General features: G+C 48.0%; 1 protein-coding gene across 1 annotated transcript; it reads right to left on the reverse strand.

Annotated features, from left to right (window-relative positions):
* Positions 1–4,299: 4,299 nt before the first annotated feature.
* On the reverse strand, positions 4,300–23,639 carry LOC119326029 (UDP-glycosyltransferase 88B1-like). Its single transcript, XM_037599737.1, has 3 exons — positions 23,284–23,639; positions 4,967–5,395; positions 4,300–4,870 (listed from the first exon to the last, which is right to left on the reverse strand). Exons 1-3 carry the CDS (start codon positions 23,637–23,639, stop codon positions 4,300–4,302), a joined length of 1,356 nt encoding a protein of 451 aa, XP_037455634.1.
* Positions 23,640–25,735: the final 2,096 nt, after the last annotated feature.

The following is a 25,735-nucleotide window of genomic DNA, read 5'->3' on the forward strand; positions in this document are numbered from 1 at the left end:
TTTGCCACGGGTGTCCTCTTTGGTTCGCGCACAGTCCATCGCCAGTGACAAGATGGACAAATTAATTAAGCGAGGAACCCGCCGGGAGCCTTCTCCAGGAGTAAATTGTACAGAAATATCACAATTAAGGGCATTGAAAGTAGATTGGTACCAAGTTTAGTAATTTTTACATGTCAGTACCAAGTCTGGGGTTAGCCGTTACAAAGAGGTCTAAATCACGTATAAACTCGTATTGACGGTGTATCTGATCGGCGGGGCCCGCCTGTCAGCTGCCGACGTGCATTTTTTTTTTGCAGAAACACCCCCCAACCCCCCGCCGCAGAATACCAGCCGGTCCTATGGCCAGCGAAGCGGGCCCAGGCGGCGCCAGCTCGCGGATAGCGGCTCGGCACGGCCCCGGCAGGAGCCCCGCGGTGGCGCTGGCTCGGCCCGGCTCGCCGGTAGCGACTCGGCGCAGCTCCCCTACCGAACCCACTCGGCAGAGGCTGGGACGAGGGGACGCCAAGCGACGCGGGTTCAGTGCAGCTTGCCGGCGGCAACCCGGCGCAGCTCCCCAGCCGAGTTTCTCCAGCAGGAGCCCCGCGGTGGCGTGGGCTTGCTGGGGCATCACGGTTAACGGGAAGAAGGCGGCGCGATGCAGGGGCTCCGGCATCGAGGTACGAAGGGGATGGACGGATCCGAGGCTCTCCAGCGCGGATCGGCGTGTCGGGCTGGAGCTACGGGAGGCCATCCATGGCGGCTTGGCGTCGGGCTCCTGTCCAAGGGGAGTGGGCAAGAGAGAGAGAGAGAGAGAGAGAGCTCTGGGTGAGAGAGAGAGAAGAAAGAATGGAAGGAGGAAGAGAAGGACAGAGGCAGGGTGCGGGGACGGCCTGCTCCTGGTCGCCGGTGGTGGTGCTCCGGTGGCCGACCGATGGCGAGGCGAGGAGGAGCCCGGGGAGGGGCGGGGGTTACGGGAGGCGAAGGAGCTCGGGCTCGAGGGGTGTGACGCCCCCGATTCAATCGTACACTAATTATACACGCAAATGTGTACGATCAAGATCAGAAACTCGCGGGAAGATATCATGCATAGCACAACTCTAGACACAAATCAAAATAATACAAGCTTTATATTAAAAGCCAGGGCCTCGAGGGCTCGAATACAAGCTCGAAACACAAGAGTCAGCGGAAGCAACAATATCTGAGTACAGACATAAGTTAAAAAAGATGCCTTAAGAAGGCTAGCACAAAAGGAACATGATTGAAGAGGCAAGGCCTCCTGCCTGGGACCTCCTAACTACTCCTAATCCCCAAACCCCAAATCCCTCCTAGTCTCCCACGCGCTCCCTCCCACGACCCGCGCCGCCGATGCCACCTCCACCTCCACGCGACGGCGGAGGCGCCCCACGTTTCTTCTCCTCTCCGGTCGCTACGGAGGAGCCACCATGGTCGGGCCGCGGCGAGCCGCAGAGGACCGGCGTCGGCTCGACTGGATCTCCTTCTCCACAACCAAGCACTGGCAGAGGCCGGAGCACCACTATGGTGGGTGCTCCGCCTCCTGCCCGTGGCTTTGTTGACGGATTCCGGGTCGGCCGCTTCCTCCGGGAACCCTAGCCTCTCTCTCTCTCTCTTCGTCCCTCTTCTCTTCGCGCGACGGCGGGCGCATCAACCAGATCCGCCGGCCGTGGCTTCGACCTGGCCGCGGCCAAGGAATGGCTCCCGGAGCTCGCGTGCTCGAGGTGGACGCCCAAGATCTCCACGCTCCTCACCCGGAGAGAAGGAGCTTGCTGCACATACACTACAGTCTACAGGCAGCTGAGCACATGCAAACCACACAATCAGTACATCTAGGATTTAGTTGTTGCGTGCAATCCATCAATCATGCTAGCATGCATGATTTTTCTCTTGATTCAAAAGAATCATGCCTGATTGCTCCCGATGCAAATTTGGGTACCCACTGACCCTACTCAGTTCAACTAAATGAACCATAAATTTCAGAATTCACCTCACTTCTGAAGAAAATTACTTCATTTGGTTGAACTAACAAGGATCGGAGGGTGCTTTCAAATTTGCATCCTTACTGATTGCAGTGCAGTCCTCCATACTGTCAATCTATCATTGGTGGGTGGACACCATTCAACAGTTTGCTGATGCTTTGTTTGCATGAAGGAAGCATTATTAATTAGTATAAATTGGCCGTCTAATTGATCGAATCTGCTTAGTCCAGAGTAGCACTACTGCACATTTATGTATGTAATATTTGCTTGGTCTGTCGTAGCATTATGTCCACGATAAATCTTTTTTGCTCCTTAGCTAAAGTTACAAATTTTGTTCTGGCATTTGGTAAAAACTAGCTCCTTTGCCTACTGTTTAATGCTGATTGTTTGAGCTAAATGGGGCAGAAATTATCCACATGTACCTCGTGTTATGCTTGGCAACTAATCATATATCATTGATAGATACTTATGTGTATGGATGTCAAGTGAAAGCTTTGTTTCAAATCATCTAAATTTTCTTTCCCTTGATAGCAGCACTAGTCATGAGCAGTGGCGGAGCTACAACAGAATCACTGGGCGGGCCAGCTTGAAGAAAGTCAAATGTTCTTTTCCTCCATGGCCCATTTCTGCCTAAAGGCCCACTGGTTTGCAGCAAAATTGGGCGGGCCACGGCCCAGTTTTGCTTGCACTAAGCTCCGCCAGTGGTCATGAGTGTGATACGTTTTGATGATCTCCTTGTACTAGAAGACTCGACGAAGCGGCGGCGTCTCCGGCGCGGCTGTGCTTCTTGAGGTGACCTCCTCTACCGCGTGATGGCGGCGGCGGTTGTCTGCTGCGTCGACTGCAACCTCCTCTCCGGTGAGTCCATCTCCTACCTCTAGCTCCCTCTCTTGTGCTGCTACAGTACCATGCTCTGTTTTCAACGGCATGGGTTATTTGGTTTGTGCTTGATGTGCTCGTGTGTTGAAGTATAATTAGCTACTGTTACATAATAATTTACTGGACATTGTAAGATTTTACTCTTGTGTCATGGAATAGACGAGCCGCATTTACCCCTGCGTCTAGATTAGAAGTTATGATTGATAGTAGCACACTTCTTACTCGCTGCTGGCTGTACTATAGCCCATTTGTGGTTACTACTCTGCTGTGTGTTGGAGTCTAATTGGTTAGGCTATTATTTACCAATTCCACTAAGATTTTACACTTGTGTCGTGGCATAGATATAATTTATCTCATTCCTTTGTGTTTGTAGACAAGAAAGAAAGAAGCATGGTCCTTGTGCTATAGCAGTAGCTGCAGTACATCAACTGCTCCAGCAAGCTCGAGAGAAGATGGACATAAATGGTTGTTTCGGTACAAAGTTGAGCTACTTATTTTGGAATGGAGGGAGTACATAGCAAGCACTGCAGAAGAACTGTAGGAGCTTGCCAGGACAGGCTTGGTAGCTAGTGGGACACTAAAGAGATCGAGACGCCGCCACTTCCATGACTACGAAGCCTTCAAATGGAACATTAGAAGCTGACTGCATGTTGTCGATGTGCTTGTTGAATCGAATGTTTCCGCTCCTTCTCAAGCTGACGTTCTCGATATTTCCACAAACGGCGGCTTCAAAGACATCAAACCCAAAATTTGAATTAATGCAAACATATAGAAAACCTTGGCTATTTATCAGTCACAGGCATTAGACTCATGTTACTTTTTTTGCAAATACAGACTCATGTTACTTAACTAGTTATTTGTTTTCTTTTTATTTATATTAACACTCAAAAGTCTTAGGTTTGTAGAGCACACATTTCCTTTCTTCTCAAAACACTACTGAGTATAAGACAAGTTTGTTTTTTGACATAACTGCCTGCTTGTTCCAAAACGGCAACCGAAGGAGTATATCACTAAAAAAAGTAAAAATAGCTACATGAATCTTCTCCCCCAAAAAAGCTACATGAATCTTGGACACATTGATCTCGGTAGTGCTGTATACCCTGTCGTATGATACACATAAGCATTTCTTGATTTATTGCGAGGGTATCAGGTGTTGGGGAATCTTCCTGCCCCGCACCGAATGTCACAGAAGCATACCGGCGCTAGCTCTTACTACAAAGCGAAAACAAAGAGACAAATACACGCAGCCCCATATTGATTTTTTTTAAAAAAGGATAACCCCGGCCTCCGCATGAAGACAATGCGTGCAGCCATATATTATTAAAAGTGTAAAATCCAGCGGCCGAACATCATCGACCGGAAAATAAATTGGAAAACATACCCCGTACCGATGCAACATGTACGGCAGGCAAAGCTCATGCATCACTCGCTCACATGGATCACTTCCTCACTGCAAAGCCCGATCCTGCCGGCTTGCCACGTCCGCCAGGAACTGGGCAAACGCCAAGCGCGACGTCCCGCCATCGTCGCAAGCCGCGGCCGCGGCTTCCTTGTGCACCGCCGCCCGCGCTCTGAGCTCTCTACCCTCCTCAGACTCCATCACAAGCCTTACCTTGGCCTCTACCTCGCCGGCCTTGACCAGCCCCTGCTGCCACCCGACCATCTCCGTGGCGACCCCCATGTCCCCCATCATGTGCACCTTGTTCATCTTCTGCTCCGAGTAGAGCGGCCAGCACAGCATCGGCACGCCCGCCGTGACGCCCTCCAGCACCGAATTCCACCCGCAGTGCGTCACGAACGCCCCCGTGGCCCTGTGGCGGAGGACGTCCACCTGTGGCGCCCACAGCTTGACGACGAGGCCACGGCCGTTGGTTCGCTCCATGAAACCGTCCGGCAGGAGCGTGTCGAGGTCCGGGTTGGCACTGGGGTCGTGTGGCTTCTCCGGGTCGTCGCTGGCGGGGGCTCGCACAACCCACAAGAAGCAGTGGCCGGACTTGTCGAGGCCGACGGCGATCTCCCTGAGCTGCTCTTCAGAGTGGTTTCCAGTGCCTATGCTCCCGAAGCAAAGGAACACGACGCTGCGGTCCAGTTGGCCGTCTAGCCAGGCGAGGCACTCGTGCCGCTCTTTTGCCTCGGCATCGGCGATGCTGCCGACAAATGGACCGACGCAGTACACCGGAGGCAATACCCAGCCGGGGACACACCGCGGGTCCTTGAGAGTAGCCACGGCCCGAGCCTCCAACGACTCGAACGTATTCACCAGCGTGCCGTCGGCCTCCGGCATCCGGCAGAGCAAGGCCATCATCGCCTTGTATGTGTCGCTCTCCGGGTCCTCGAGCACCTCGCCCAACAGATGCGAAGCCGGCATGGGCGGAAGGCCGAAGAGCTCGAGATGGGTGTCTCCCAGCTCCTTGAAGCTCGGGCCGCCCTCTGCGAGGACCGTAGGGAGCTGGGCGAAGGCGACAAAGGTGGCGGCACTGGAGGTGAACAAGGTGTAGCTAGGGAACCCGAGCCTCTTGGTGACGACGAGCGCCTCGTTGGACGGTGAGTCTGTTGAAAATATAAGCAAATTACTACAAGAATTAATCCGAATTAACAGAAAATAAATCATGACTACAGTAACAGAGATTGAACTAATCATGCGAACTAGCATAATAGATGAACAGATCACATCTAGGACACATACTAGAAACATGAATTCTACCACGATCTCGAACAGGAAAGATAGAATCACATACAGTGCAGCGGGAGCAGCACCGCCGGCGTTGACGTTGTCGCCCATGTCGTCGAGGATGAGGTTGCCGAGGTCGGGGAAGAAGTCATCGTTCGCGAAGTCGTCGCTGCCAGCAGTCGCGCGAGTGCGCTCCCCAAAAACCTGATCGCCCCTCTCTCATACAGGATCAAGAGAGGCGGGGTTCGGAGGCCTGCTGTCCCTTCTCCCGGTGCACGCCAAAAAAAGGGATGAAGAAGACTTGATTGGCGGCGCAATGGTCTGGAACGGCGTGAGAAACCATACGAAAAACGGCGGCAGCTAGGGTAGACGTCTGCCTGACTATGTAGTGCGGGCCGGGTAGGTCGTGGGAGTAAACCCCACGTCCGAGTCGTCACGATCCAAAAGAACCGGAAACGGTTCAGTAATTAACGCGTCCATTAATTATTAATTAATGACTCATTAATTTTTCCCGAGCAGCAAAAATATAGACAACGTGCATAGCTCTGTCCTCGGCTCGGCTCAATCCCGCAACCCGCGGCGCGGCGCGTCATGACGAGGCGAGGCGAGGCGTGGCGTGGCGAGGCGAGCGAGGAGGAGGAGCGCGCGTGTAGGTCTCCTCTTCTCATGCTCATACAAGTGGTAGGAGAGCTCATCTTATAAAGAGGCGCAACTCTCTCTCAACTTATGAGGTGGGACTAAACTTTAGCCTCACTCACTCCATTCACATGTGTGCATGAATGGGCCAAGAGAATTTCAGAATTTTAGTTGGGCTTTGGGCCAAAAGCCCACCAGCAAATTTCAACAATCCCCCACAAAGTCTCATTGGCACATTTCACCATTTGGTTTCAAAACATTTTTTATATACCGGTGTTTAGTGGAGACTGTGAAGTTGAACTTCCACTTAGAGATTTATGCTACACTAGATCACAACTTGAATAGTGGACTATGCCTTGAACTACAAGTTTTCTGCGAGACTAGTTTCACACAAATTCTTGACCGGTACTGGGCTGCCGCAAGGCTTCCCCGCGGGTGGAGCGTATACGTCGTACTCCAGGGCCTTTCATGAATTTATTAGAGAGCACCCACTTCTCACAGACTGCGACATTAACAGTCAAATTCATATAAGTGTGTTCCTCAGGAGATACTCTGCAGGACAACATCTCTGCTTACTCAAATAAGCCACTTGGAACACATTAAGATAGATATTAACCTGCCATGCAGATCAGGAGAGTATTGCATCTTTACGGAGTGGGATAATTAAAATAAGGATACTCTCCTCTCAGCTGACCAACAGCTTGTCTCCCACTTCTACTTCACGGGATCTCCGATCACATAGAGTGGGTTACCACTATGGACAACTCATGCGGTGGGTCTCAAACCCAACTCCATCGATGCATTATCTATCACATTATGTGATAGACCCTTTGTGAAGGGATCTGCCAAGTTTTTCGACGTTTGGATATAATCCAACGTAATAACTTCGGAGTTTCTCAGTTTCCTGACAGATTTTAATCTCCTCTTCACATGCCTTGAGGACTTCATATTGTCCTTAGAACTGTTTATCTTGACGATCACAGTTTGATTATCACAGTTCATCAGGATAGGGGGTATTGGTTTTTCAACCATAGGTAAGTCCATCAATAGCTCACGAAGCCACTCTGCTTCAACAGTGACAGTGTCTAATGCTGCGAGTTCTGCTTTCATAGTTGACCTCGTTAAGATGGTCTGCTTGCAAGACTTCCAGAAAACAGCGTCACCACCAAGTGTAAAAACATAACCACTTGTGGCCTTAATCTCATCAGCACCAGATATCCAGTTTGAGTCACTATAACCTTCCAGTACCCTTGGATACCCGGTGTAGTGAATCCCATAGCTCGCAGTGCCCTTCAAGTAGCGCATAACTCTCTCAAGAGCACGCCAATGATCATCTCCCGGTTTTGACACAAACCGACTCAGCTTGCTCACAGCAAAAGAGATGTCAGGCCTCGTGGCACTCGTCAAATACATAAGCGAGCCAATAATCTGAGAATACCTCAGTTGATCTCTAGCAATCCGTCGATTCTTTCGAAGCAACACACTAGCATCATATGGAGTTGGAGAAGGCGTGCAGTCGCTATACCCAAAATGACTCAAGACCTTTTCCACATAGTGAGACTGAAGCAGTGTGATCCCACCATTCTCATCTCTCAACAGCTTGATCTTTAAGATAACATCAGCTACTCCTAGATCCTTCATCTCAAAACAACGAGAAAAGAAATCCTTAACCTCCTTGATTAAATCAAGTTTGGTTCCAAAGATCAATATGTCGTCGACATACAGACAAAGAATAACTCCTTCGCCCCCACTATGGCGATAGTACACACACTTGTCACCATCATTTACTACAAAGCCGGCAGCAGTTAATGTTCTTTCGAACTTCTCATGCCACTCCTTAGGAGCTTGTTTAAGGCCATATAAAGACTTTAACAACTTGCACACCTTTCCTTCCTGACCAGGTACTACAAAACCATCTGGCTGATCCATGTAAATTTCCTCCTTCAACTCTCCATTGAGGAAAGCCGTCTTAACGTCCATTTGATGAACGAGAAGACCATGTGAGGCAGCCAGTGATAGTAGCACCCGAATTGTGGTCAGTCTAGCCACGGGTGAGTAAGTATCAAAGAAGTCTTCACCTTCTTTCTGGGTATAACCCTTAGCCACAAGCCGTGCCTTGTACTTTTCAATCGTACCATCAGGTCTAAGCTTCTTCTTGAACACCCACTTACATCCTACAGGTTTGCACCCATAAGGACGGTCGGTGATCTCCGAGGTCCCATTAGCTAAGATGGAATCCATCTCGCTACAAACAGCTTCCTTTCAGTAGTCAGCATCAGGAGATGCATAGGCTTCTGAAATAGTCCTGGGCGTGTCATCTACAAGGTACACAATGAAATCATCACCAAAGGACTTTGCAGTCCTCTGTCTCTTACTCCTTACAGGAGTTTCATTGTCACCCTCAATAGGATTCTCAACGTGTTCCATCGCAATGGTGGGTTCAGGAATTACAGTGAGTTCCTCACTAGATGGAATAGGTATCTCCTGATTTGATGAACTTGAGATATCCTTCATAGGAAAAATGTCCTCAAAGAAAGTTGTATCATTAGACTCCATAATCGTACCAACATGCATGTCGGATACCTCAGATTTTATTATAAAAAATCTATAGCCAATGCTATGAAAAGCATAGCCCAGAAGAACACAATCCACGGTTTTTGATCCAAGCTTGCGCTTCTTGGGAATTGGTCTATTGACTTTCACCAAACAACCCCAAGAACGTAGGTAAGAGAGTTTCAACCTTTTCCTTTCCCATTCCTCAAATGGAGTCATGGTCTTATGCTTTGTGGGAACTCGGTTTAGGACATGACACGCGGTCATTAGCGCCTCCCCCCACCATTCCTTGGAAAGACCCGATGTGTCTAACATGGCGTTAACCAAATCAGTTAGAGTTCGGTTCTTTCTTTCGGCCACCCCATTAGACAGAGGTGAGTAGGGGGGCGTCCTCTCATGGATTATACCATGTACCGCACAAAACAGATCAAATTCATTGGAAAAATACTCTCCACCACGATCGGACCTAAGCCGTTTAATTTTTCGATCAAGTTGGTTCTCTGCCTCAGCTTTATAGTTTTTGAAGAAAGTTAAAGCCTCATCTTTTGATTTCAGAAGATACACATAACAATATCTAGTGGAGTCATCAATCAACGTCATGAAGTATCTCCTTCCACCTTTTGTCAACACGCCATTCATCTCACAGAGATCAGAATGTATAAGCTCTAGTGGCGCCAAGTCTCTTGCCTCTGCAGTCTTCTGGGACTTGCGAGGTTGTTTAGCTTGCACACATACTTGGCACTTAGAGCCTTTGACAGTAGAGATTTTTGGAATTAAATTCATATTGGCTAGCCGCGTCATGCAACGAAAGTTAATATGACAAAGTCGTGCATGCCAAATATCTGACTCATTATTGTGGCAAACATTATTAATAACTTTAGTGCAAATATCTGACGAAGATAGGCGGAACAAGCCTCCGCACTCATAGCCTTTTCCAACAAATTGTCCACACTTGGAAATTACAACTTTATTGGACTCAAAAACCAACTGAAAACCATCTCGACATAAACGGGAACTGCTAACGAGATTTTTATTGATGGACGGCACATGATGAACGTTCCTCAGACGCACGATCTTCCCCGAAGTAAACTTCAGATCGACCGTACCAACACCTCGAACGATGGCATGTGACCCGTTCCCGATCAGCACGGGAGAAGTCCGTGTGGCCTGGTAAGAAGAAAACATGGAGGCGTCAGCACAAACATGTACATTGGCATCGGTGTCAATTAACCAATCAGGGGATTGAAATACTGAAAGGATGGTAGGAAAAATACCGTACCCTGATTCCTTCATATCAGTATCACCGATGACAACATTAGCGGACTTGCCGCCCTTCTCATGTTCGCGCTCCTCAAAGCGGTTAGGACACTTTGGAGCCCAGTGATTAGGATCACCGCAGACATGGCAAAGTCCCTTCCCCTTCTTATGAGAATTCTTCATGAAGTTGGTAGAATGTGATGGCCTGTTCTTTGTATCAAACTTGCCTTTCCTCTGAGTTTTGTTCTTGTTGTTCTTGAACTTATTGGCGTCTTTAAAGAGACATGGCAAAGTCCCTTCCCCTGCTCCATGACGTACAACTCGCTACCCGCGTCCGAGGCACCAAACTTGGCCTCGAGCGCAACCCACATGTCCTTGCCGTTGTCAAACGACATATATGAATCCTCACAATGGAATCATCAAGAACACCCAGAAGAGCGCCTTTAAAGAGAGTATCGATCTTCTCAAAAGCTTCCAGCTGTGCTGGATTAAGATCGCCCTCAGGCTTGCCCTTAGTGGCGTCATAGCAGCCCATGGTCTGAAACCAGTAGACTGCTCTCGTGCGCTACCTCTTATATTGCGCCCCCTTAAAGGCAGGCGTCTTCAGATGCGCAGCAAAACCACTCGGAGTAAATTGCCTAGAATCAGGTTTTTGGATTGTTGAAAATATGAGCAAATTACTATGAGAATTAATCCGAATTAACAGAAAATAAATCATGACTACAGTAGCAGAGATTGAACTAATCATGCGAACTAGCATAATAGATGAATAGATCACATCTAGGGCACATACTAGAAACATGAATTCTACCACGATCTCGAACAGGAAAGATAGAATCACATACGGTGCAGCGGGAGCAGCACCGCCGGCATTGACGTTGTCGCCCATGTCGTCGAGGATGAGGTTGCCGAGGTCGGGGAAGAAGTCGTCGTTCACGAAGTCGTCGCTGCCAGCAGTTGCGTGAGTGCGCTCCCCAAAAACCTGATCGCCCCTCTCCCCTACAGGATCAAGAGAGGCGGGGTTCCGGAGGCCTGCTGTCCCTTCTCCCGGTGCATGCCGAAAGAAGGGATGGAGAAGACTTGATTGGCGGCGCAATGGTCTGGAACAGCGGTGAGAAACCATACGAAAAACGGCGGTAGCTAGGGTAGATGTCTGCCTGACTATATAGTGCGGGCCGGGTAGGTCGTGGGAGTAAACCCCATGTCCGAGTCGTCACGATCCAAAAGAACCGGAAACGGTTCAGTAATTAATGCGTCCATTAATTATTAATTAATGACTCATTAATTTTTCCCGAGCAGCAAAAATATAGACAACGTGCATAGCTCTGTCCTCGGCTCGGCTCAATCCCGCAACCCGTGGCGCGTCGTGACGAGGCGAGGCGAGGCGAGGCGTGGCGTGGCGAGGCGAGCGAGGAGGAGGAGCGCGCGTGTAGGTCTCCTCTTCTCATGCTCATACAAGTGGTAGGAGAGCTCACCTTATAAAGAGGTGCAACTCTCTCTCAACTTATGAGGTGGGACTAAACTTTAGCCTCACTCACTCCACTCACATGTGTGCATGAATGGGCCAAGAGAATGTCAGAATTTTAGTTGGGATTTGGGCCAAAAGCCCACCAGCAAATTCCAACAACCCCCCACAAAGTCTCATTGGCACATTTCACCATTTGGTACCAAAACATTGTTTATATACCCGTGCTTAGTGGAGACTGTGAAGTTGAACTTCCACTTAGAGATTTATGCTACACTAGATCACAACTTGAATAGTGTACTATGCCTTGAACTACAAGTTTTCCGCGAGACTAGTTTCACACAAATTCTTGATCGGTACTGGGCTGCCGCAAGGCTTCCATGCGGGTGGAGCGTATACGTCGTACTCCAGGGCCTTTCATGAATTTAATAGATAGCACCCACTTCTCACAGACTGCGACATTAATAGTCAAATTCATATAGGTGTGTTCCTCAGGAGATGCTCTGCAGGACAACATCTCTGCTTACTCAAATAAGCCACTTGGAACACATTAAGATAGATATCAACCTGCCATGCAGATCAGGAGAGTATTGCATCTTTACGGAGTGGGATAATTAAAATAAGGATACTCTCCTCTCAGCTGACCAACAACTTGTCTCCCACTTCTACTTCACGGGATCTCCGATCACATAGAGTGGGTTACCACTATGGACAACTCATGCGGTGGGTCTCAAACCCATCTCCATCGATGCATTATCTATCACATTACGTGATAGACCCTTTGTGAAGGGATCTGCCAAGTTTTTCGACGTTTGGATATAATCCAACGTAATAACTCCGGAGTTTCTCAGTTTCCTGAAAGATTTTAATCTCCTCTTCACATGCCTTGAGGACTTCATATTGTCCTTAGAACTGTTTATCTTGACGATCACAGTTTGATTATCACAGTTCATCAGGATAGGGGGTATTGGTTTTTCAACCATAGGTAAGTCCATCAATAGCTCACCAAGCCACTCTGCTTTAACAGTGGCAGTGTCTAATGTTGTGAGTTCTGCTTCCATAGTTGACCTCGTTAAGATGGTCTGCTTGCAAGACTTCCAGGAAACAGTGCCACCACCAAGTGTAAAAACATAACCACTTGTGGCCTTAATCTCATCAGCATCAAATATCCAGTTTGAGTCACAATAACCCTCCAGTACCCTTGGATACCCGGTGTAGTGAATCCCATAGCTCGTAGTGCCCTTCAAGTAGCGCATAACTCTCTCAAGCGCACGCCAATGATCATCTCCCGGTTTTGACACAAACCGACTCAGCTTGCTCACAGCAAAAGAGATGTCAGGCCTCGTGGCACTCGCCAAATACATAAGCGAGCCAATAATCTGAGAATACCTCAGTTTATCTCTAGCAATCCGTCGATTCTTTCGAAGCAACACACTAGCATCATATGGAGTTGGAGAAGGCGTGCAGTCGCTATACCCAAAACGACTCAAGACCTTTTCCACATAGTGAGACTGAAGTAGTGTGATCCCACCATTCTCATCTCTCAACAGCTTGATGTTTAAGATAACATCAGCTACTCCTAGATCCTTCATCTCAAAACAACGAGATAATAAATCCTTAAACTCCTTGATTAAATCAAGTTTGGTTCCAAAGATCAATATGTCGTCGACATACAGACAAAGAATAACTCCTTCGCCCCCACTATGGCGATAGTACACACACTTGTCACCATCATTTACTACAAAGCCGACAGCAGTTAATGTTCTTTCGAACTTCTCATGCCACTCCTTAGGAGCTTGTTTAAGGCCATATAAAGACTTTAACAACTTGCACACCTTTCCTTCCTGACCAGGTACTACAAAACCATCTCGCTGCTCCATGTAAATTTCCTCCTTCAACTCTCCATTGAGGAAAGCCGTCTTAACGTCCATTTGATGAACGAGAAGACCATGTGAGGCAGCCAGTGATAGTAGCACCCGAATTGTGGTCAGTCTAGCCACGGGTGAGTAAGTATCAAAGAAGTCTTCACCTTCTTTCTGGGTATAACCCTTAGCCACAAGCCATGCCTTGTACTTTTCAATCGTACCATCAGGTCTAAGCTTCTTCTTGAACACCCACTTACATCCTACAGGTTTGCACCCATAAGGACGATCAGTGATCTCCCAGGTCCTGTTAGCTAAGATGGAATCCATCTCGCTACGAACAGCTTCCTTCCAGTACTCAGCATCAGGAGATGCATAGGCTTCTGAAATAGTCCTGGGCGTGTCATCCACAAGGTACACAATTAAATCTTCACCAAAGGACTTTGCAGTCCTCTGTCTCTTACTCCTTACAGGAGTTTCATTGTCACCCTCAATAGGATTCTCAACGTGTTCCATCGCAATGGTGGGTTCAGGAATTACAGTGAGTTCCTCACTAGATGGAATAGGTATCTCCTGATTTGATGAACTTGACATATCCTTCATAGGAAAAATGTCCTCAAAGAAAGTTGCATCATTAGACTTCATAATTGTACCAACATGCATGTCGGATACCTCAGATTTTATTATCAAAATCTATAGCCAATGCTATGAAAAGCATAGCCCAGAAGAACACAATCCACGGTTTTTGGTCCAAGCATGCGCTTCTTGGGAATTGGTATATTGACTTTCACCAAACAACCCCAAGAACGTAGGTAAGAGAGTTTCAACCTTTTCCTTTCCCATTCCTCAAATGGAGTCATGGTCTTATGCTTTGTGGGAACTCGGTTTAGGACATGACACGCGGTCATTAGCGCCTCCCCCCACCATTCCTTGGAAAGACCCGATGTGTCTAACATGGCGTTAACCAAATCAGTTAGAGTTCGGTTCTTTCTTTCGGCCACCCCATTAGACTGAGGTGAGTAGGGAGGCGTCCTCTCATGGATTATACCATGTTCCACACAAAACAGATCAAATCCATTCAAAAAATACTCTCCACCACGATCGGACCTAAGCCGTTTACCTTTTCGATCAAGTTGGTTCTCTGCCTCAGCTTTATAGTTTTTGAAGAAAGTTAAAGCCTCATCTTTTGATTTCAGAAGATACACATAACAATATCTAGTGGAGTCATCAATCAATGTCATGAAGTATCTCTTTCCACCTTTTGTCAACACGCCATTCATCTCACAGAGATCAGAATGTATAAGCTCTAGTGGCGCTAAGTCTCTTGCCTCTGCAGTCTTATGGGACTTGCGAGGTTGTTTAGCTTGCACACATACTTGGCACTTAGAGCCTTTGACAGTAGAGATTTTCGGAATTAAATTCATATTGGCTAGCCGCGTCATGCAACGAAAGTTAATATGACAAAGTCATGCATGCCAAATATCTGACTCATTATTGTGGCAAACATTATTAATAACTTTAGTGCAAATATGTGACAAAGATAGGCGGAACAAGCCTCCGCACTCATAGCCTTTTCCAACAAATTGTCCACACTTGGAAATTACAACTTTATTGGACTCAAAAACCAACTTAAAACCATCTCGACATAAACGGGAACCGCTAACGAGATTTTTATTGATGGACTGCACATGATGAACGTTCCTCAGACGCATGGTCTTCCCCGAAGTAAACTTCAGATCGACCGTACCAACACCTCGAACGATGGCATGTGACCCATTCCCCATCAGCACGGGAGAAGTCCGTGTGGCCTGGTAAGAAGAAAACATGGAGGCGTCAGCACAAACATGTACATTGGCACCGGTGTCAATTAACCAATCAGGGGATTGAAATACTGGAAGGATGGTAGGAAAAATACCGTACCCTGATTCCTTCATATCAGTATCACCGATGACAACATTAGCGGACTTGCCGCCCTTCTCATGTTCGCGCTCCTCAAAGCGGTTAGGACACTTCGGAGCCCAGTGATTAGGATCACCGCAGACATGGCAAAGTTCCTTCCCCTTCTTATGAGAATTCTTCTTGAAATTGGTAGAATGTGATGGCTTGTTCTTTGTATCAAACTTGTCTTTCCCCTAAGTTTTGTTCTTGTTGTTCTTGAACTTATTGGCGTCTTTAAAGAGACATGGCAAAGTCCCTTCCCCTGCTCCATGACGTACAACTCACAACCGGCGTCCGAGGCACCAAACTTGGCCTCGAGCGCAGCCCACATGTCCTTGCCGTTGTCAAACGACATATACGAATCCACAATGGAATCATCAAGAACACCCAGAAGAGCGCCTTTAAAGAGAGTATCGATCTTCTCAAAAGCTTCCAGCTGTGCTGGATTAAGATCGCCCTCAGGCTTGCCCTTAGTGGCATCATAGCAGCCCATGGTCTGAAACCAGTAGACTGCTCTCGTGCGCCATCTCTTATATTGCGCCCCCTTAAAGGCAGGCGGCTTCAGATGCGCAGCAAAACCACTCGGAGTAAATTGCCTAGAATCAGGTTTTTGGATTGTTGAAAATATGAGCAAATTACTATGAGAATTAATCCGAATTAACAGAAAATAAATCATGACTATAGTAGCAGAGATTGAACTAATCATGCGAACTAGCATAATAGATGAACATATCACATCTAGGGCACATACTAGAAACATGAATTCTACCACGATCTCGAACAGGAAAGATAGAATCACATACGGTGCAGCGGGAGCAGCACCACCGGCGTTGACGTTATCACCCATGTCGTCGAGGATGAGGTTACCGAGGTCGGGGAAGAAGTCGTCGTTCGCGAAGTCGTCGCTGCCAGCAGTCGCACGAGTGCGCTCCCCAAAAACCTGATCGCCCCTCTCCCGTACAGGATCAAGAGAGGCGGGGTTTCGGAGGCCTGCTGTCCCTTCTCCCGGTGCACGCCGAAAGAAGGGATGGAGAAGACTTGATTGGCGGCGCAATGGTCTGGAACAGCGGTGAGAAACCATACGAAAAACGGCGACAGCTAGGGTAGACGTCTGCCTGACTATATAGTGCGGGGCGGGTAGGTCGTGGGAGTAAACCCCACGTCCGAGTCGTCATGATCCAAAAGAACCGGAAATGGTTCAGTAATTAATGCGTCCATTAATTATTAATTAAGGACTCATTAATTTTTCCCGAGCAGCAAAAATATAGACAACGTGCATAGCTCTGTCCTCGGCTCGGCTCAATCCCGCAACCCGCGGCGCGTCGTGACGAGGCGAGGCGTGGCGTGGTGAGGCGAGCGAGGAGGAGCAGCGCGCGTGTAGGTCTCCTCTTCTCATGCTTATACAAGTGGTAGGAGAGCTCACCTTATAAAGAGGTGCAACTCTCTCTCAACTTATGAGGTGGGACTAAACTTTAGCCTCACTCACTCCACTCACATTTGTGCATGAATGGGCCAAGAGAATTTCAGAATTTTAGTTGGGCTTTGGGCCAAAAGCCCATCAACAAATTCCAACAATCCCCCACAAAGTCTCATTGGCACATTTCACCATTTGGTTCCAAAATATTCTTTATATACCGGTGCTTAGTGGAGACTGTGAAGTTGAACTTCCACTTAGAGATTTATACTACACTAGATCACAGCTTGAATAGTGGACTATGCCTTGAACTACAAGTTTTCTGCGAGACTAGTTTCACACAAATTCTTGATCGGTACTGGGCTGCCGCAAGGCTTCCATGCGGGTGGAGCGTATACGTCGTACTCCAGGGCCTTTCATGAATTTAATAGATAGCACCCACTTCTCACAGACTGCGACGTTAATAGTCAAATTCATATAGGTGTGTTCCTCAGGAGATGCTCTGCAGGACAACATCTCTGCTTACTCAAATAAGCCACTTGGAACACATTAAGATAGATATCAACCTGCCATGCAGATCAGGAGAGTATTGCATCTTTACGGAGTGGGATAATTAAAATAAGGATACTCTCCTCTCAGCTGACCAACAACTTGTCTCCCACTTCTACTTCACGGGATCTCCGATCACATAGAGTGGGTTACCACTATGGACAACTCATGCGGTGGGTCTCAAACCCATCTCCATCGATGCATTATCTATCACATTACGTGATAGACCCTTTGTGAAGGGATCTGCCAAGTTTTTCGACGTTTGGATATAATCCAACGTAATAACTCCGGAGTTTCTCAGTTTCCTGAAAGATTTTAATCTCCTCTTCACATGCCTTGAGGACTTCATATTGTCCTTAGAACTGTTTATCTTGACGATCACAGTTTGATTATCACAGTTCATCAGGATAGGGGGTATTGGTTTTTCAACCATAGGTAAGTCCATCAATAGCTCACCAAGCCACTCTGCTTTAACAGTGGCAGTGTCTAATGTTGTGAGTTCTGCTTCCATAGTTGACCTCGTTAAGATGGTCTGCTTGCAAGACTTCCAGGAAACAGTGCCACCACCAAGTGTAAAAACATAACCACTTGTGGCCTTAATCTCATCAGCATCAAATATCCAGTTTGAGTCACAATAACCCTCCAGTACCCTTGGATACCCGGTGTAGTGAATCCCATAGCTCGTAGTGCCCTTCAAGTAGCGCATAACTCTCTCAAGCGCACGCCAATGATCATCTCCCGGTTTTGACACAAACCGACTCAGCTTGCTCACAGCAAAAGAGATGTCAGGCCTCGTGGCACTCGCCAAATACATAAGCGAGCCAATAATCTGAGAATACCTCAGTTTATCTCTAGCAATCCGTCGATTCTTTCGAAGCAACACACTAGCATCATATGGAGTTGGAGAAGGCGTGCAGTCGCTATACCCAAAACGACTCAAGACCTTTTCCACATAGTGAGACTGAAGTAGTGTGATCCCACCATTCTCATCTCTCAACAGCTTGATGTTTAAGATAACATCAGCTACTCCTAGATCCTTCATCTCAAAACAACGAGATAATAAATCCTTAAACTCCTTGATTAAATCAAGTTTGGTTCCAAAGATCAATATGTCGTCGACATACAGACAAAGAATAACTCCTTCGCCCCCACTATGGCGATAGTACACACACTTGTCACCATCATTTACTACAAAGCCGACAGCAGTTAATGTTCTTTCGAACTTCTCATGCCACTCCTTAGGAGCTTGTTTAAGGCCATATAAAGACTTTAACAACTTGCACACCTTTCCTTCCTGACCAGGTACTACAAAACCATCTCGCTGCTCCATGTAAATTTCCTCCTTCAACTCTCCATTGAGGAAAGCCGTCTTAACGTCCATTTGATGAACGAGAAGACCATGTGAGGCAGCCAGTGATAGTAGCACCCGAATTGTGGTCAGTCTAGCCACGGGTGAGTAAGTATCAAAGAAGTCTTCACCTTCTTTCTGGGTATAACCCTTAGCCACAAGCCATGCCTTGTACTTTTCAATCGTACCATCAGGTCTAAGCTTCTTCTTGAACACCCACTTACATCCTACAGGTTTGCACCCATAAGGACGATCAGTGACCTCCCAGGTCCTGTTAGCTAAGATGGAATCCATCTCGCTACGAACAGCTTCCTTCCAGTACTCAGCATCAGGAGATGCATAGGCTTCTGAAATAGTCCTGGGCGTGTCATCCACAAGGTACACAATGAAATCTTCACCAAAGGACTTTGCAGTCCTCTGTCTCTTACTCCTTACAGGAGTTTCATTGTCACCCTCAATAGGATTCTCAACGTGTTCCATCGCAATGGTGGGTTCAGGAATTACAGTGAGTTCCTCACTAGATGGAATAGGTATCTCCTGATTTGATGAACTTGACATATCCTTCATAGGAAAAATGTCCTCAAAGAAAGTTGCATCATTAGACTTCATAATTGTACCAACATGCATGTCGGATACCTCAGATTTTATTATCAAAATCTATAGCCAATGCTATGAAAAGCATAGCCCAGAAGAACACAATCCACGGTTTTTGGTCCAAGCATGCGCTTCTTGGGAATTGGTATATTGACTTTCACCAAACAACCCCAAGAACGTAGGTAAGAGAGTTTCAACCTTTTCCTTTCCCATTCCTCAAATGGAGTCATGGTCTTATGCTTTGTGGGAACTCGGTTTAGGACATGACACGCGGTCATTAGCGCCTCCCCCCACCATTCCTTGGAAAGACCCGATGTGTCTAACATGGCGTTAACCAAATCAGTTAGAGTTCGGTTCTTTCTTTCGGCCACCCCATTAGACTGAGGTGAGTAGGGAGGCGTCCTCTCATGGATTATACCATGTTCCACACAAAACAGATCAAATCCATTCAAAAAATACTCTCCACCACGATCGGACCTAAGCCGTTTACCTTTTCGATCAAGTTGGTTCTCTGCCTCAGCTTTATAGTTTTTGAAGAAAGTTAAAGCCTCATCTTTTGATTTCAGAAGATACACATAACAATATCTAGTGGAGTCATCAATCAATGTCATGAAGTATCTCTTTCCACCTTTTGTCAACACGCCATTCATCTCACAGAGATCAGAATGTATAAGCTCTAGTGGCGCTAAGTCTCTTGCCTCTGCAGTCTTATGGGACTTGCGAGGTTGTTTAGCTTGCACACATACTTGGCACTTAGAGCCTTTGACAGTAGAGATTTTCGGAATTAAATTCATATTGGCTAGCCGCGTCATGCAACGAAAGTTAATATGACAAAGTCATGCATGCCAAATATCTGACTCATTATTGTGGCAAACATTATTAATAACTTTAGTGCAAATATGTGACAAAGATAGGCGGAACAAGCCTCCGCACTCATAGCCTTTTCCAACAAATTGTCCACACTTGGAAATTACAACTTTATTGGACTCAAAAACCAACTTAAAACCATCTCGACATAAACGGGAACCGCTAACGAGATTTTTATTGATGGACTGCACATGATGAACGTTCCTCAGACGCATGGTCTTCCCCGAAGTAAACTTCAGATCGACCGTACCAACACCTCGAACGATGGCATGTGACCCATTCCCCATCAGCACGGGAGAAGTCCGTGTGGCCTGGTAAGAAGAAAACATGGAGGCGTCAGCACAAACATGTACATTGGCACCGGTGTCAATTAACCAATCAGGGGATTGAAATACTGGAAGGATGGTAGGAAAAATACCGTACCCTGATTCCTTCATATCAGTATCACCGATGACAACATTAGCGGACTTGCCGCCCTTCTCATGTTCGCGCTCCTCAAAGCGGTTAGGACACTTCGGAGCCCAGTGATTAGGATCACCGCAGACATGGCAAAGTTCCTTCCCCTTCTTATGAGAATTCTTCTTGAAATTGGTAGAATGTGATGGCTTGTTCTTTGTATCAAACTTGTCTTTCCCCTAAGTTTTGTTCTTGTTGTTCTTGAACTTATTGGCGTCTTTAAAGAGACATGGCAAAGTCCCTTCCCCTGCTCCATGACGTACAACTCACAACCGGCGTCCGAGGCACCAAACTTGGCCTCGAGCGCAGCCCACATGTCCTTGCCGTTGTCAAACGACATATACGAATCCACAATGGAATCATCAAGAACACCCAGAAGAGCGCCTTTAAAGAGAGTATCGATCTTCTCAAAAGCTTCCAGCTGTGCTGGATTAAGATCGCCCTCAGGCTTGCCCTTAGTGGCATCATAGCAGCCCATGGTCTGAAACCAGTAGACTGCTCTCGTGCGCCATCTCTTATATTGCGCCCCCTTAAAGGCAGGCGGCTTCAGATGCGCAGCAAAACCACTCGGAGTAAATTGCCTAGAATCAGGTTTTTGGATTGTTGAAAATATGAGCAAATTACTATGAGAATTAATCCGAATTAACAGAAAATAAATCATGACTATAGTAGCAGAGATTGAACTAATCATGCGAACTAGCATAATAGATGAACATATCACATCTAGGGCACATACTAGAAACATGAATTCTACCACGATCTCGAACAGGAAAGATAGAATCACATACGGTGCAGCGGGAGCAGCACCACCGGCGTTGACGTTATCACCCATGTCGTCGAGGATGAGGTTACCGAGGTCGGGGAAGAAGTCGTCGTTCGCGAAGTCGTCGCTGCCAGCAGTCGCACGAGTGCGCTCCCCAAAAACCTGATCGCCCCTCTCCCGTACAGGATCAAGAGAGGCGGGGTTTCGGAGGCCTGCTGTCCCTTCTCCCGGTGCACGCCGAAAGAAGGGATGGAGAAGACTTGATTGGCGGCGCAATGGTCTGGAACAGCGGTGAGAAACCATACGAAAAACGGCGACAGCTAGGGTAGACGTCTGCCTGACTATATAGTGCGGGGCGGGTAGGTCGTGGGAGTAAACCCCACGTCCGAGTCGTCATGATCCAAAAGAACCGGAAATGGTTCAGTAATTAACGCGTCCATTAATTATTAATTAAGGACTCATTAATTTTTCCCGAGCAGCAAAAATATAGACAACGTGCATAGCTCTGTCCTCGGCTCGGCTCAATCCCGCAACCCGCGGCGCGTCGTGACGAGGCGAGGCGTGGCGTGGTGAGGCGAGCGAGGAGGAGCAGCGCGCGTGTAGGTCTCCTCTTCTCATGCTTATACAAGTGGTAGGAGAGCTCACCTTATAAAGAGGTGCAACTCTCTCTCAACTTATGAGGTGGGACTAAACTTTAGCCTCACTCACTCCACTCACATTTGTGCATGAATGGGCCAAGAGAATTTCAGAATTTTAGTTGGGCTTTGGGCCAAAAGCCCATCAACAAATTCCAACAATCCCCCACAAAGTCTCATTGGCACATTTCACCATTTGGTTCCAAAATATTCTTTATATACCGGTGCTTAGTGGAGACTGTGAAGTTGAACTTCCACTTAGAGATTTATACTACACTAGATCACAGCTTGAATAGTGGACTATGCCTTGAACTACAAGTTTTCTGCGAGACTAGTTTCACACAAATTCTTGACCGGTACTGGGCTGCCGCAAGGCTTCCCCGCGGGTGGAGCGTATACGTCGTACTCCAGGGCCTTTCATGAATTTATTAGAGAGCACCCACTTCTCACAGACTGCGACGTTAACAGTCAAATTCATATAGGTGTGTTCCTCAGGAGATGCTCTGCAGGACAACATCTCTACTTACTCAAATAAGCCACTTGGAACACATTAAGATAGATATCAACCTGCCATGCAGATCAGGAGAGTATCGCATCTTTACGGAGTGGGATAATTAAAATAAGGATACTCTCCTCTCAGCTGACCAACAGCTTGTCTCCCACTTCTACTTCACGGGATCTCCGATCACATAGAGTGGGTTATCACTATGGACAACTCATGAGGTGGGTCTCAAACCCATCTCCATCGATGCATTATCTATCACATTACGTGATAGACCCTTTGTGAAGGGATCTGCCAAGTTTTTCAACGTTTGGATATAATCCAACGTAATAACTCCGGAGTTTTTCAGTTTCCTGACAGATTTTAATCTCCTCTTCACATGCCTTGAGGACTTCATATTGTCCTTAGAACTGTTTATCTTGACGATCACAGTTTGATTATCACAGTTCATCAGGATAGGGGGTATTGGTTTTTCAACCATAGGTAAGTCCATCAATAGCTCACGAAGCCACTCTGCTTCAACAGTGGCAGTGTCTAATGCTGTGAGTTCTGCTTTCATAGTTGACCTCGTTAAGATGGTCTGCTTGCAAGACTTCCAGGAAACAGCGCCACCACCAAGTGTAAAAACATAACCACTTGTAGCCTTAATCTCATCAGCATCAGATATCCAGTTTGAGTCACCATAACCCTCCAGTACCCTTGGATACCCGGCGAGGCGAGGCGAGCGAGGAGGAGGAGCGCGCGTGTAGGTCTCCTCTTCTCATGCTCATACAAGTGGTAGGAGAGCTCACCTTATAAAGAGGTGCAACTCTCTCTCAACTTATGAGGTGGGACTAAACTTTAGCCTCACTCACTTCACTCACATGTGTGCATGAATGGGCCAAGAGAATTTCAGAATTTTAGTTGCACCAGCAAATTCCAACAGAGTCAACAACCACGGCGTGGACGCGCCGGTGGCGCATGGAGCAGAGGAAGTCGTGGAGGCGCTCGTTGTAGCGGCTGACGAGGTCAAGGTACCTGAGCATGAACTGCCCGTCGTGGGTCAGCTTGGGCGGGTCCTCCACGGCCGGGAGCGTGTGGAAGCGGACGGACGGCATGGAGGCGGCGAGGCGGGCGACGACGGCGCCGAAGGCGATGTCCTCCTTGACGCTGGGATCGATGAGCGTGACGATGACAGCGTAGCCGTGGTCGAGGAGGGTACCCGCGAGCTGCATCATCGGGACGAAGTGGCTGACGGAAAGCCCCGGGTACAGAACGACCGTCTTCTCCTTCTCCATGGGCTCTCTCTCTCTTTCTGTGTGTGTGTGTGACGGGAGGATGATATGACCTCGTGACGACGGAGCGCATCTCGGTTTTGAAGGCAACCTCGTGGTGCTTCGATCGATGGTTGGTGAGCAATTCGAATCTTTCATCGTAGGCACGACGTAGCATCGATGAGCAGCCGCTTTCACAGTGCCGCTCGATCGCCGTACGCTCTCTCACCAGCATGAATAGAGCGTGGTCCAAGTAGAGAGCCACTTACGAATGTCTTTGGAGGGAGTCTGATTGTTCCTCCGGTCTGACATGATGGAGAAGAGGAAATTACACAAAACACCTACTTTTGGTGCTAGTTTTGCACAGAACGCCTACTTTACAGATTTGTCGCACAAAACATCATATATTGGGGTTAGACCTGAGAAAAGTTTGTAATCCAAACCAAATCCAGTCCAATCCATACATGTACATGTGTACCAATCAAACTAAACCAATCCAAACTATAAGTGATATAATCCAAACCAAACTAAACTGCTCATGTTTTCAAGCCAAACCAATCCAACCCATTTCCTAGAATTAGTCTCTGTCCAAAATTTCAAACTATGGACATGCGCAAATGCGGGACGTGGATAGCTCCTAATGCATGAATACTAATTGCCATCATTGAACACCGTGGCTGTTGATGCATGCATGAATACTAGTAATTGCCATCACTGGACACAGTGGTTGTTGATGTAGCTTGCTCCAGTCGGCCAAGTAGCAGACATGCCGGCCAGCTTCGGGTGCACTGCTGCGTAGCACCCATGTAGGCGGGCAACAAGTTCCATCCCTGGCCTTGCAGGCTTGGTCACCGGCCGCGGCGTCTTGGTCGGTGGCGGCGTCTCACCTGGCAGAGAGAGAGAGCGGCGTCTCACCTGGCAGAGAGAGAGAGAGAGAGCGACGGTGGCCGGAGCTCCATCCAGCGGTATCCCAGCGACCCCTGCCGGCGGCCGTCGCCCATCGAGGCTGCTAGTATGATTTGGTCGCTAGATTTGGTTTCAGACTATGGGTTAAAACTGTTTGAGACCAATCGTTCTCTGTTCAAACCAAACCAATCCAGCCCAAAAATAAGTGCAGCCCAGACCAAATTGAATCTCTATTCCTAATGGAGCAGTTGGTGAGTCCACGCGGTTTATTTTCGCTGATTTATTTTCGTCATCTTCTCACCTCCGTTTTTTCGTCATCCTCCCACGCATGTTAACTCGCTACCCTCCCACGCACTAAAAAAACCAGCCCGCTCCTCCCGATCCACTTACCTGCTCCCTCCCTTGATCCCTACCTATCCCTAGGTCGTCTCTCCCTCTCCAAACGCCGCCGCAGCCGCCGCACCCTAGTTCTCGATTCGGGTTTGATGCGGTGTCTCCCAGCGATGGCCTTCTCCTCACGCCGTCGCCCTCGCCCTCATCCTCCTACTCAAGAGGTCACCGTCGCCTCCCTCGCCCGCAGCCATGATCCGATCTGGCGTTGGCGCCGCAAATCGCCCTCACGACTCAAGTCTCCTCTTGTCTCCTCTCTCAGGACATCTCTCTCCCCCCGCGGCTCGCTGCCGCCGCACCGCCACCACTCATGACGGCCGATTCCAGCGAGTACCGGCGGCGGGTAGCAGATCAACGACCTCCCCTCGCCCCGCTCCTTCCTCCCATCCCTCCAGATCCGTCGCTAGGGGCCTCCCATGCTCGCTCCGTCGACCTTGCCCACATGGCAGATCGCCGCTGCTGGCCGAGGCCGGCGTTCTACCGGTGAGCGGAGCGGCCATGGCTTGGCTCGTTCGACCCTCGCACATCTCTATGATCCAGATGGCAAGGCGGCAGCCGCCATCCAGCGACTTGACTGCCCAGGTACTTACTGCCAGTTTTCCCCTCTCTCTTTCTCTCGATCTCCATGCCCATCGATTTAACCCAAATCCTCATATCTCACTGGGCGTAAGGCGAGATTAACCCAACTCCTCATATCCAATTAGGTGTAAAGGAAGATTAATGTATGTGCTATGTTGTTTACTCGCAGTTTGATTAAGTAACTAATTTGTGTTCTCACTAATTTACATATTACCATGTGTTGTATTGCTAGGGCTGGATGGACC

This window comes from Triticum dicoccoides, chromosome 6B, assembly GCF_002162155.2.
Source record: "Triticum dicoccoides isolate Atlit2015 ecotype Zavitan chromosome 6B, WEW_v2.0, whole genome shotgun sequence".
Lineage (NCBI taxonomy): Eukaryota > Viridiplantae > Streptophyta > Magnoliopsida > Poales > Poaceae > Triticum > Triticum dicoccoides.